We start from the raw sequence: 12409 nt of genomic DNA, 5'->3' as shown, positions 1-12409 counted from the left end.
CTCTAAGATTTCATCTCATTCCCATCAGAATGACAATTATCAAGAATACAAGCAACAATAAATGTTGGTGAGGATGTGGGGAAAAAGGTGCACTCATACATTGTTGGAACTGCAGATTGGTGCAACCACTTTGGAAAGCACTATGGGGATTCCTCAGGAAACTTGGAATGGACCCACCATTTGACTGAGCTATCCCACTCCTCAGTTTATACCCAAAGGACTTAAAATCAGCATAATACAGTGATGCAACCACATCAATGTTTATAGCAGCTCAATTCACAATTGCTAGATTGTGGAACCAACCTAGATACCCTTCAATAAATGAATGGATAAGGAAACTGTAGTATATATACACAATGGACTATTACTCGGCCATGAAGAAGAATAAAATTATGGCATTTGCAGGTAAATGGATGGAGCTGGAGAATATCATGAAATATTGATAAGTGAAAGTGAAATAAGTTAATTGCTAAGTGAAATTGCTAAGTGAAATAAGTTAATCCCAAAAAAACAAAGGCTGAATGTTTTCTGTAATAAGTGGATGCTGATACATAATGGGGGGGGGGTGGTAAGAGAAGAATGGAGGAACATTGGATTGTGTAGAGGGAAATGAGGGGAGGGGAGTGAGTGGGTGGGAAGGAAAGATGGTGGAATGAGACAGACATCATTACCCTATGTACATGTACAATTACATGAATGGTGTGACTCTACATCATGTACAACCAGAGAAATGAAAAGTTGTACTCTATTTGTGTGCAATGAATCCAAATGCATTCTGCTGTCGTGTATAACTAAATAGAACAAACAATTTAAAAAGGAAAGAAGAAAGAGGATCATTTCTAGAATGACAGTGTGAGGGGTTTTGCAATCTCTTTGCTCTATAAAACAATCAAAACTTGGGAAAATTACTTTTAAAATAATAGCAACATTTTAAAGTTCTTGGAAATTGTCCTAAGGACATGCAGCAAATGAAGAAACATTTCTTTAAGAAAACCTACTAAATCTCAGTACTAACAGGGAGCCCCTCTGGCACTTAAGCCATAATCTGCTCCCCTTACTCCAAAACAAGTGGGTCACTGTCCCTACCCTCTACTCTGAAGCATTGATACAGTGTTTGCCCAGGAGATTTGGCTATAAGAAGAGTGTCAAAGCTTTTCCCAAGGGAACAGACTTGATTTGAAAAGAAACATGGGCAAGTTCAAGCTTTTGAAAACAATGGAGATGTTGATGGTAAGCAATTAAAAAGAGGCTGGTATTTCCTTGATAACAATAAGCTAAATTGTAGCACTGTCACAGAAACCTCAGTCCTCATCCTGATGCCAATCTAATAACAAAGACAAGGTTTTGAGGAAAAAGAAAAAAGAAGTTTTATTGCTTTGCTAACAAAGAGGAAACACAGGGGACTCCTGTCAGAGTCTATGATTCTCTCCATCGTGGGGAACAGGGGTTTTTTTTAAAAGAGGTGATTCAAAGAAATCCTGTTTCCTAAAATTGGGAAGGAGAGATCAGGGAGGAAAAGATCAGGGAGGAGGTCAGGGAGAGAAGTTTGGGAAAAAGGAAAAAACAAATGTAAGTTTCAGAGCAACAAGGGATATAGTCAAAGCATAAAGTGAACCACTGTTACAGGATTATAGGCTAGATGGTTTACCAGGGAGAACCAGGGTTAAGTATTACCAAGAACAGCCTTCCTAGGGTCAGAATAAGCCTCAGAGACTGTTCTCAAAACTACTCCTGCAAAGGAACCCAAAATACTAGCAAGCTGTTTTAGTCAGCTTTTTCGCTGCTGTGACTGAAACACCTGACCAACACAATTGTAGAGGAGGAAAAGTTTATTTGGGGGCTCATGGTTTCAGAGGTCTCAATCTACAGACAGCAGATTCCATTCCTCAGGGCTCAAGGTGAGGCTGAACATCATGGTAGAAGCATGTGGTAAAGGGAAGCAGCCCACGTGGTGATTAGGAAGAAAGAGAATCCACTCTCCAGATACAAAATATATATCCCAAAGCCATGCCCACCAATGCCCACCTTCTCCAGCCACACACTACCTGCCTTCATTTATCAGGGGGTTAATTCACGAATCGGTGAAGACTCTCGCAACCCAATTATTTCTCCTCTGAACCGTCTTGCATTGTCTCATATGTGACGTTTTAGGAGACACCTCATATCCAAAGTGTAATACAAACTAAATTCAGCAACATACAAAAGGATTATGTTTTGACCAAGTAGGATTTATTGCCAAAATGTAAGGTTGGTTTAATGTCTGAATGCCATTTTAAAAATAAAATTCACTATGTCAATAAAGGACATAAATCACACGATCATCTGGATGGAGGAAGATAAAGTATTGGATGAAATTCAACACTCTAATATCCCTTCAGGATAAAAATATTCAACAAACTATGCATAATAAGAAGTTTCTTTCAGGCACGATGGTGCATACCTAGCAACTCAGGAGGTTTGGGTAGGAGGATTGCTGGTTCAAGGCCAATCTCAACAACTTAGTGAGGTTCTAAGCAACTCAGTGAGATTCTGTTTTAAAAAATAAATAAAAAGTTGGGTATGGTGGCAAACACCTGTAATCCCAGCAGTTTGGAAGGGTGAAGCAGGAGGATTAAAAGTTTGAGGATAGCCTCAGTAATTCAGTGAGGCCCCAAGCAACTTAGTGAGACTCTGCCTCAAAATAAAAAATAAAAAGGGTTAGGATGGAGTTCAGTGGTAAAGTACTCTTGGGTTGAATCTCAGTACAAAAAAAAAGAGCTTTCCTCAGCTGCCGCCAAGGTGCTCAGGTGCTCGGTCCTTCCGAGAAGCTAAGGCTGCGTTGGGGTGAGGCCCTCACTTCATCCAGCGACTAGCACCGCGCCCGGCAGTCAGCACTGTGGCCTCTGTTTCCGAGCTGGCTTGCATCTACTCTGCCCTCATCCTGCACGATGACGAGGTGACCGTCACGGAGGATAAAATCAATGCCCTCATTAAAGCAGCTGGTGTAAACGTTGGACCTTTTTGGCCTGGTTTGTTTGCAAAGGCCCTGGCCAATGTCAACATTGGGCGCCTCGTTTGCAACGTAGGGGCTGGTGGACCTGCTCCAGCAGCTGGTGCAGCACCAGCAGGAGGTCCTGCTCCCTCCACAGCGGCTGCCCCAACTGAGGAGAAGAAAGTGGAAGCAAAGAAAGAAGAATCCGAAGAGTCTGATGATGACATGGGCTTTGGTCTTTTTGACTAAATTCTTGTAACATGTTGAATAAAAAAATTGAGCTTTGCTGATTAAAAAAAAAAAAAAAAAAAAAAAAAAAAAAAAAAAAAACACAACTCACAGCCGAAATCTATCTTTTTCTTTTTTGTGCAGTGCTAGGGACAGAACTAAGGACCTTCTGAATACTAGACAACACAAGCACTCTACCACTGATCTATACTGCCAATCCTTGACATTCTTAATGCAAAATGCCGAATGCCTTCTTCCTAAGGTTAGAAATAAGACAAGGATATCTCCTCTTGCCATCTCTATTCAACATTATATTGAAGGTTCTAAACAGAGAATTCAAGCAAAAAAATGAAGTAATGGGCATCAGATTGGAAAGAAAGAGGCAAAACTCTATTTCTTAGATGAGATGATCTTGAATATAGGAAATCAAAAGGAATTCACTAAAAAGTAGAATAAATGAGTTTCAGAAGGTTACAGAATACAAGACCAATTATATACGTCAATGTAGTTCTATACACTTAAACAATCTGAAAAGGAATTGAATAAAACAAAATATATTTACAGTACCATCAAAAAGAATAAACTACTTAGGAATTTTTGTTTGTTTGTTTGTTGGTACTGGGGATTGAACCCAGAGGTGCTCTTAACCACTGAGACACTTCTGCAGCCCTTTTTTATATTATATTTAGATACAGGGTCTTGCTGAGTTGCTTACAGCCTCACTAAGTTGCTAAGGCTGTCTTTGAACTTGCAATCTTCCTGCCTCAGCCTCCCAAGCCTCTGGGATTACAGGTGTGCGCCACTGTGCCCGGCTACTTAGGAATATATTTAACAAACAAAGTGCAAAACTTATACTCTAAAACCCATAGAAGTGGAAGGGGGTACATTGAACCCACTTCAATATATGAAGCACTATTCTGTGTTCATTGACTGGAAAACTTAATTTTGTTAAGATGGTATCTTGGTCCTTTCATGAAATGCCACAGACTGGGTAATTTACAAGAAAAAAAATGTTTTCTTTACAGTTTGAGAAACTGAGAAACCCAAGATCAAAGTGCCAGTAGATGAGGTATCTAGTGAGAGCTACTCTCTGCTTTCAAGGTTTATCCTGCCGTTGCAGAGTCTTCACACAGAGGACACAGAAGGGAAAAAGATTTAGTTGTTTCTTTCTTTTTTTTTCCCCAGCTCTTTCATGATATCAAACTCATTCATAAGGGTGGAGCCCTCACCACTTAGGTCCAATTTCTTAATATTATTAAGCAGGATCTTGGGTTCTAACATTTGAATTTGAGGGAACACATACATTAAAATCACAGCACATGGCAATTCGTCCCACCAACAAGTTCATCTATGGATTCAATGCAATCCCTATCAAAATCCTACCTGACTTTCTTTTTGTACAAACTAATAAGTCAGTGCTAAAATTTACATGGAAATTTAAGGGACCCAGAATAGCCAAAACAATCCTGGAAAAGAACAAAATTGGAGGATTCACTCTTCTCAATTTCAAAATTCACTACAACGCTATGGTAATGAAGACCATGTGGTACTAGCATAGGAATAGACATAAAAATTGGGGGACTAGAATTAAGAATCTAGAAATAAACTTTCACGTTTGCAGTTGATTGATATTTGACAAGGGGGCAAAGACATTTCAATTGAGAAAGAATAATCTTTTCATGAATAGTGCTGGGTAAACAATCCAGAACCAAAAAGAAGAAGGAGGAGGAGAAAAATAAATTGGATCTTTTCCTTACACTGCAGAAACATGTTTAGGTAGCCCTAGGATGGCGGCTGGCGTTGGGCCAAGTGGTGGCCCATAATTAGTGTTAACATGGCTTGATCTACTTTTGCCTGATTAGTTAATGTCTCCTCTGCGCTAGTGGTCAACAGATGTTCCTCATTCTTTCTTGATTGGTACTGTGGCGCATGCTCCAACTGTGCTACTTAATCCTAAGCTGATTGGCTGCCTTACGGTATATAAGACATTCTCTTTGCCTGGGAGGAGATCGCAGAATGAAGGATGCAGTACACGGGATGTACCACTAAGAAGCACCTCTGACAGAAAGCACCTCTGATAGCACGCACCTCTAGCACGCACCTTTAGGTCAGGGATCCCAGATCGCGGATCGCAGGACGGAGGACTAAAGAACACACCTCTAGGTCACAGGTTGCAGGATGCAGGCAGGCCGCTTGCCGCACCCCGCGCCTCCAAGATGTGACTCACCTCTAAGCAGTAGACCTTTGATAAGCGTAGCCTCTCTGAAAGCGTAGCACCTCTAAAATTAAGCAAAGCCTCTCTTCCTCTATAAACTAGCGAACAAGCAAGTAAGCAAGGAAGTAGCCCAGATAAAGATAATAAAAGTAGTTCAAGTCCACCTCCGATAAATTCCTGCGGGATTTTTGCTGCGGGTGGCAACATGACACCCCCCCCTTTTTTTTTTTTTTAAATAGTACTGGGGACTGAACCCAGAGGCCTTGTGCTTGTGAGGCAAGCACTCTACCAGCTGAGCGATATCCCCAGCCCCTTACACCACAAATATTAACTCAAAATAAATTATATACCCAAATATAAGAGCTAAAAGTTCAACAGTTCAATTTCTGGTGCCATAAATAAAGGAGAAAGGAAAGGGTGTGTGTGGGGGTGGGGGAGAAGAAAAAGAAAAAAAAATAGGCTTTATTTCTTAGAGCATTTTGAATTTACCAAAAAATTGAGCAGAAAGTACTAGAGCTCCCTCTCCCCAAGTTTCCCCTAATATGGTTCTTTGGTATTACTATTGATAAACCAATATTGATAAAATCAACTGAAGTCCGTAGTTTAGGGTTCACTCTTTGTGCTATGTAGTTGTATGGGTTTTGACAAATGTGTAATGTCATGGTGTCTACAATTACAGTATCATACAGAAGAGTTTTACGACCCTAAAAATCCCCTATGCTCCACCTGTTCATCCCTCTTCACTCTCACGGCAAACAATACTTTTTTTTTTTTAAACTTCTATAGTTTTACCTCCTTTTCCAGAACATTTAGATAGAACAATTAGATAGAATACAGCCTTCTTTTAGTCTTTCTTTCAGACTGCCTTCTTCTAATTTTTCTTGTAGGATTATATGGTTCCTAATTAAATCTTTGTACGTGATCTTATTTTCTTAGTATACAAAAGGGGATATCTGGATCAAGGAGCTCTTATGTTTTTGAAGCTTTTTATTTTAAAATTGTTCTCCAGAGAATTTCAGTTTACTAGCAACCTAGGATACCTATTTCCCCAAACTCTCATCAAATAGGTGTTGTAAAATGCTTTAGAAATGGAAATAGCTTTTTTCTTCTGAATATAAAGAGAATTCTCGCTTATACTATCATTTAGAATTATTTGTAAATTGAAAAGTTAAAATAGTATTTCATTACTTTAATTTGTATTTCTTTGATTGCTAATCAAAAACTTTGTGTCAGAAAAAATATTTATGCCCCCTAAATGATTTGAATCTAATGGATATGTGTTAAGTATTCACAATATAATATCCATAAAATAGCATTATTGAGCACCTATTCTAACATGGTACTTTGTTAGGTATTATATAAACAGATACAGAAGAATCAGTTTCTAACTTCAAAGCTATCAGAGTCCATGAAAGTCAACAATTAACATTGAGTACCTACTATTTGCCTGGAACTACTTTTTTAATAGTAGGTTTCTTGAGGTATGATTAATGTTCAATGAACTGAAAATATTTAAAGTGTAAACTTTGATAATTTCTAACATATTAATATACCTGTGAAACCATTACCACAATCAAGAAGAGATATCCATCACCCCACAATTCCTTGTGCATCTTTGTAATCTCTCCCTTCTGATTTTGACCCCTCGTTCTCCCACAGTTTCTAGGCAACTACTTTTTGGTCATCATAGATTAATATGCCTTTTCTAGAATTTTATAGAAATTGAATTGTGCAATGAATAATCTTTAGAGAGGTAGAGGCTTCTTTCTTTGACTTGGCATGTTTTATGTTGTGATTCATCATTGTTACACATATTGTTGTCTGTTGTAGAGACAAATCACAACTTGTCTTCATTTGCTGATGGACATGTGAATTGTTTCCAGTTTTTTACTATTACAAGTCATGTTGCATGTGCATCTGTGAATGAGCATATATTTTCTTATTTTATTTTATTTTTGATTCATTGTACATAAATGGGGTACAACTTTTCCTTTCTCTGGTTGTACACAATGTAGAGTCACACCGTTTATGTAATCATACGTGTACATAGGGTAATGATGTTTCTCTCATTCCATTATCTTTCCTTTCCCCCACCAGCTCCACATGACATATATTTTCATTTCTCTTGAGGAAACACCTATATGATTGGGGCATATGGTAGATGTATGTTTAACATTTTTTTTTTGTACTAGGGATTGAACCTGGACATTTAGCCACTGAGCCACATCCCCAACCCTTTTTTATATTTTAGTTTGAGTTGCTGAGGTTGAATTTGAACTCGTTATTCTTCTACCTCAGTCTCCCTCAGTTGGGATTATAGGCATGCGCCCACACATCCAGTTTATGTTTAATTTCTTTAAGAACCTGACAAACTATCTTCCAAAATGATTAAATGGCTGATATGATTAGTCTAGGATTTGGAGCAATTGGAACCCTTATGAAAGAATTTCACACGAAGACACGGGTCAAAGCTAAGCAAAGGGGTAGTTCTGCTTTATTCAGAAAGGAGTGTGTTTACATAAAGCCGGGTGTGGGCTGATTGGTTGGGGCATGAAAGGGGTGAGGGCTGATAGGGCGAGTCTCCTTGAGGGTTTCAGGTGGAGGTGTTGAATACTGATTGGGTGAAGCATGGCAGCAGGCGGGAAGAGCGATGGGAGGTAGAATCTGGAAGAGAAGACTGACCAGAGCCCTGTTGGGAAAAGTAAGAGCGGCGACCTTGTACCTTACACACTGCTGATGGTATAAAATGATTCAACCATTTTGGATATTGTAATATGTATGCAGCATCTCATTTGGGTTTTAATTTTCACTTTTACAATAATCAATAATATTATCATTTCATGTGCTTAGTTACCATTAGTATATCCTCTTGAGTAAAATGTATATTAAAATCTTCTGTCCATTTAAAAAATAAATTATTATTATTGAATTTTGAAATTGCTGTGCATAGTTTGGGTAATTTACTGGATATGCAATTTAAAAATATTTTCCCCTATGTTTGTGGCTTATCTCTTCATTCTCTTAACAGTGTTTTCAAAAAAGCAGAAATTCTTAATTCTAATGAAATTCAATTTATCAATTTTTTTCCTTCTGCTGATTATGCTTTTGGTTTCAGATCTAAAATATCTTAAGGGGCTGGTGTTGTGGCTCAGTGGTAGAGCCATTGCCTGGCATGTGTGACACCCTGGGTTCGAACCTCAGCACCACATAAAAATAAATAAATTAAATAAAGGTCCATCGACAACTAAAAAATTTTTTTAAAAAAAGAGATAGCTTAAGATATTTCTTTTTTTTAAATTTATTTTTATTGTAAAGAAATGGGATACTTAAGATATTTCATCAAAAAAAGATTTGATCTATTTTTTTCTTTGAGATATTTTATAGTTTTAGGTTTTGTATTTAGTTTACAATTTGTTTCATTTAGTTCTAGTACCTATCTGAGTCAATTTTTGTATATACTACAAGAGACAGATTTAAGTTTGTTTTTGTTGTTGTTGTTTTGTTTTTTCAGATAGATATCCAATTGTTTTAACACCATTTGTTGAAAAGATTTTATTTTCTGCAATAAATGACTTTGCAACTTTGTTGAAAATCAGTTGACCATGTATGTGTAAGTCTACTTCTAGGGCAAAACCCTTTGGAATACTCCACCTAATAACCTACCATTTATGAGGTTTTCCTGTTTAGGGAGTGGGAAGAAGAATTATTCCTGGCCCATATGATTGTTGAGTTTTCTTCCCTTTGAGACATTCAGAACAATTTTCTCCAGCCTTTGGATGTTTTGTTACACAAATATGCTGATAAATACTCAGTTGAATTGCTGAGTTTAGGGGAGATTGTTTGCAGGTCTCTGGGGTTTTGTTTCTGTGCATATCTGGTCTCTCTGGTAGTCTTCCTTCCACACTCCACCTCAAAGTTTCTTCCTTCACATGTAGGAGTTTGGAGTAGGTAGACAAGCAATTGGAAATGGAAACATTTCTGGCTCTTTGGTGAACATTTTTTTCTCTCTGTGGTATCTCCAGGTGCACTCAGAGTAGCCGAACTTCTTACAAGGTAGATGGAGATTCTTGGTGAAAGTGTCTCAAGAGAAACTGGCATTTTCAAATCCAGTGTTGAGTGTCACTAGCATCTCTTCCCTCACATTTGATTTATCAAGGTAGTTAAAAGACTCACTGAAGTCAAGAGGGGAGGGAACAGAGACTCAACTCCTTGGAAGAGTGTTAAATAATATATGCACATGTTTTAGTCATGGCAAAGAGTTTGGATTATATTATTCCAAAGGAAAACCATTGGTGAATTTTTAACAAGGGAATGATGTGCAATGATTTACAATTTTAAAAGACCACTTTGTTAAGATTGAGACACAAAGTCGACATACAAGAATCAAGTGTATTTTATTTTTATCAGCAAAACAATTAGAAAATAAAATATTTGAAATGATAGAATTTACAAGAGCATTAAAAAAATAAAACCAACTACCTAGGACTAAATCCAGTCAAAAAATGTGTAAGACTTTTATGTAGGAAATTATAAAACTTTATTTGGTACCAGGGATTGAGCCCATGTGCTTAACCACTGAGCCACATTGCCAATCCCTTTTCATATTTTATTTTAGAGACAGGGTCTCAGTGAGTTGCTTAGGGCCTCACTAAGTTGCTGAGGCTGACTTTGAATTCATGATCCTCTTGGCTCAGCCTCCTGAGTCACTGGAATTATAGGTGTGCACCACCACATCCAGCTATAAAACTTTATTGAGAGAAACTAAACACTAAATAAATGAAGGGTTCTATTATTTTCAACAATTATAAGGCTGATTATTATAGAAATGTCAGTTTTCAAATAGGTACACAGATGCAATGCAATATCAATCAAAATGCCCTCAGCTTTTTCTGTAGAATTTGAAAAACTAATTCTAAAATATATATGAGACTCAGTTGGTAGAGTGCTTGCCTCACATGCACAAGGCCTGGTTTCAATCCCCAGCACCACTACCAAAAAAAAAAAAAAAAAAAAGGGAACGTAAAGAATCAATAATAGCAAGCAACTTTTGAAGAAGGAAAAGCAAGAGTAAAAGGGATTTGCTTTATTTGACATAAAATTATAAAACCACAGTGTTTTAGTCAGCTTTTTGGCTGCTCTGACCAAAAGACCTGACAAGGACAATTTTAGAGGAAGAAAAGTTTATTTGGCTCATGGTTTCAGAGGTTCAGTCCATAGATGGCCAGCTCCTATGCTCTGGGCTCACGGTGAGGAAGAACGTCATGTTGGAATGGTGTGGAGGAGAAAAGCAGCTCAGGATCTGGCAGAAAGGAAGCAGAGAGAGGTTTGATCATCAGGGACAAAAATATACATCCCTGGGCTGGGAATATAGCTCAGTTGGTAGAGTGCTTGCCTTGCAAGCACAAGACCCAGGGTTCAATCCCCAGCACTGCCAAAAAAAAAAAAAAAAAAAAAAAAAAAAATCCCAAAGGCACACCCCCAATGACCAACCAACCTCCTCTAGTTTCATCCTACTTGCCTATAGTTACCACCTAGTTAATCTATTCAAGTGGATTAATGCACTGATTAAGTTAAGGCTCTCATAACCCCATCATTTCACCTCTAAACTTTCTTGCATTGTCTCACATGAACTAAATCATACATTACATGAATCATAACACACAGTAATTAAGGCAGTGTGATATTTCTATAAGGAAGTCAAATAGAAAAATGAATAGACAGACCAATATAATAGGAGAACCCAAATACACCCATGCATATACAGACACATAAAAAGATGGACTTTTCGTCAAGTCCATCTTGCCCTACTCCCAATTTTTTTTAAAAGATGACTTTACAAAAGAGCAAGGCCAATCATAGTTTTTTCAGTAAATAGAGTTGGAATAATTAGGTATCCACATGGAAAGAAGTCAGGCAGGTAGGCAGGCACATACTCTATGGAAATACTTGCACATATGAACTGAGAGACACGTATATACAAGAGTGTTCATAGCAGCGTTTATTCATAATATTCCAAATTTGAAACAGCTTATAATTCAACAGTAAATGAATAAATGAGATATATTTATTAGACTAATTTATGGCAATAAAAAAATAAAGCGCTATAAGGCATATATAGATCTTAATTTAGGACACATACAATATTCCTTATAAGAATTCAAAATCAGGGAAAATTGAAGTATTTAGTGGTGCAAAATAAAATGATAAAACTATAAAGACAAGTGAGGATAGTGGTTATCTTTATAAAGGAAATAGCAATTAATATTGGGAAGAGCTGAGGGAGCAGAGCTTCTAGAGTTTTGGTTATATTCTTTTTTTTAGTGCCAGTAATCAAACTCAGAGCCTTGCACACATTAGGCAAGCGCTCTGCCACTGAGCTAGATCCCCCAGCCCTTTATTTTATTTTGAGACAGGGTCTAGGTTGCCAACTGTGGCCTTAAACTTGCAATCTTCCTGCCTCAGTCTTCCAAATAGCTGGGATTACAGGCCTGCACCACCACACTTGGCATATATACATATGTTTTATGTTCTTTTAATATATGCATGCTGTCTTTCACAGGAAAAATGCTTTATAAAAACCAGGTTTGCTATTGGTACAGCATAGGTAGGCAAATATACAAGCAGGAAGACTAATTGTTCTGTAGAAACATGATGAAGTATTGGACTAAGGTTGGAAAATGATAACATTTAAGGCAATATGTAGAGGACTTGATCTGGAATGTGAAGGGAATAAAAGACCACAAAGCAAACAACACACTGATTCATAAAACAGTGATAAAGTATGAAATAGAATTAACATTTTAAAAACAAAGTATTACAGATAGCGTTCCATATTGGTGGCTTCCACATCTGTAGATTTGACCAAGCCGAGATCAAAAATATTTTATGAAAACTATTTCTTGTCATTTTTATATAGTATTAAAGCTATTTGCATATCATTTACATTATATTAGCTAGTAAGTTATTTAAAGACAATTTAAAGTAAGCCTATGGGA

At 37.4% G+C, this 12409-nt stretch overlaps 1 protein-coding gene across 1 annotated transcript; it reads left to right on the top strand.

Annotated features, from left to right (window-relative positions):
* Window positions 1–2702: 2702 nt before the first annotated feature.
* LOC306639916 (large ribosomal subunit protein P1-like) lies at window positions 2703–3280 on the top strand (the record flags this gene model as incomplete). Its single annotated transcript, XM_079103596.1, has 2 exons — window positions 2703–2715; window positions 2829–3280. The coding sequence occupies 2 exons, from the start codon at window positions 2703–2705 to the stop codon at window positions 3218–3220; spliced, it is 405 nt and encodes a 134-aa protein (XP_078959722.1). The 3' UTR covers window positions 3221–3280.
* Window positions 3281–12409: the final 9129 nt, after the last annotated feature.

Source organism: Sciurus vulgaris (genome assembly GCF_902686455.1).
Source record: "Sciurus vulgaris genome assembly, chromosome: 11".
NCBI lineage: Eukaryota > Metazoa > Chordata > Mammalia > Rodentia > Sciuridae > Sciurus > Sciurus vulgaris.
Note: the sequence above shows the minus strand (reverse complement) of the source record. Positions and strands in the feature narration are given on the sequence as shown.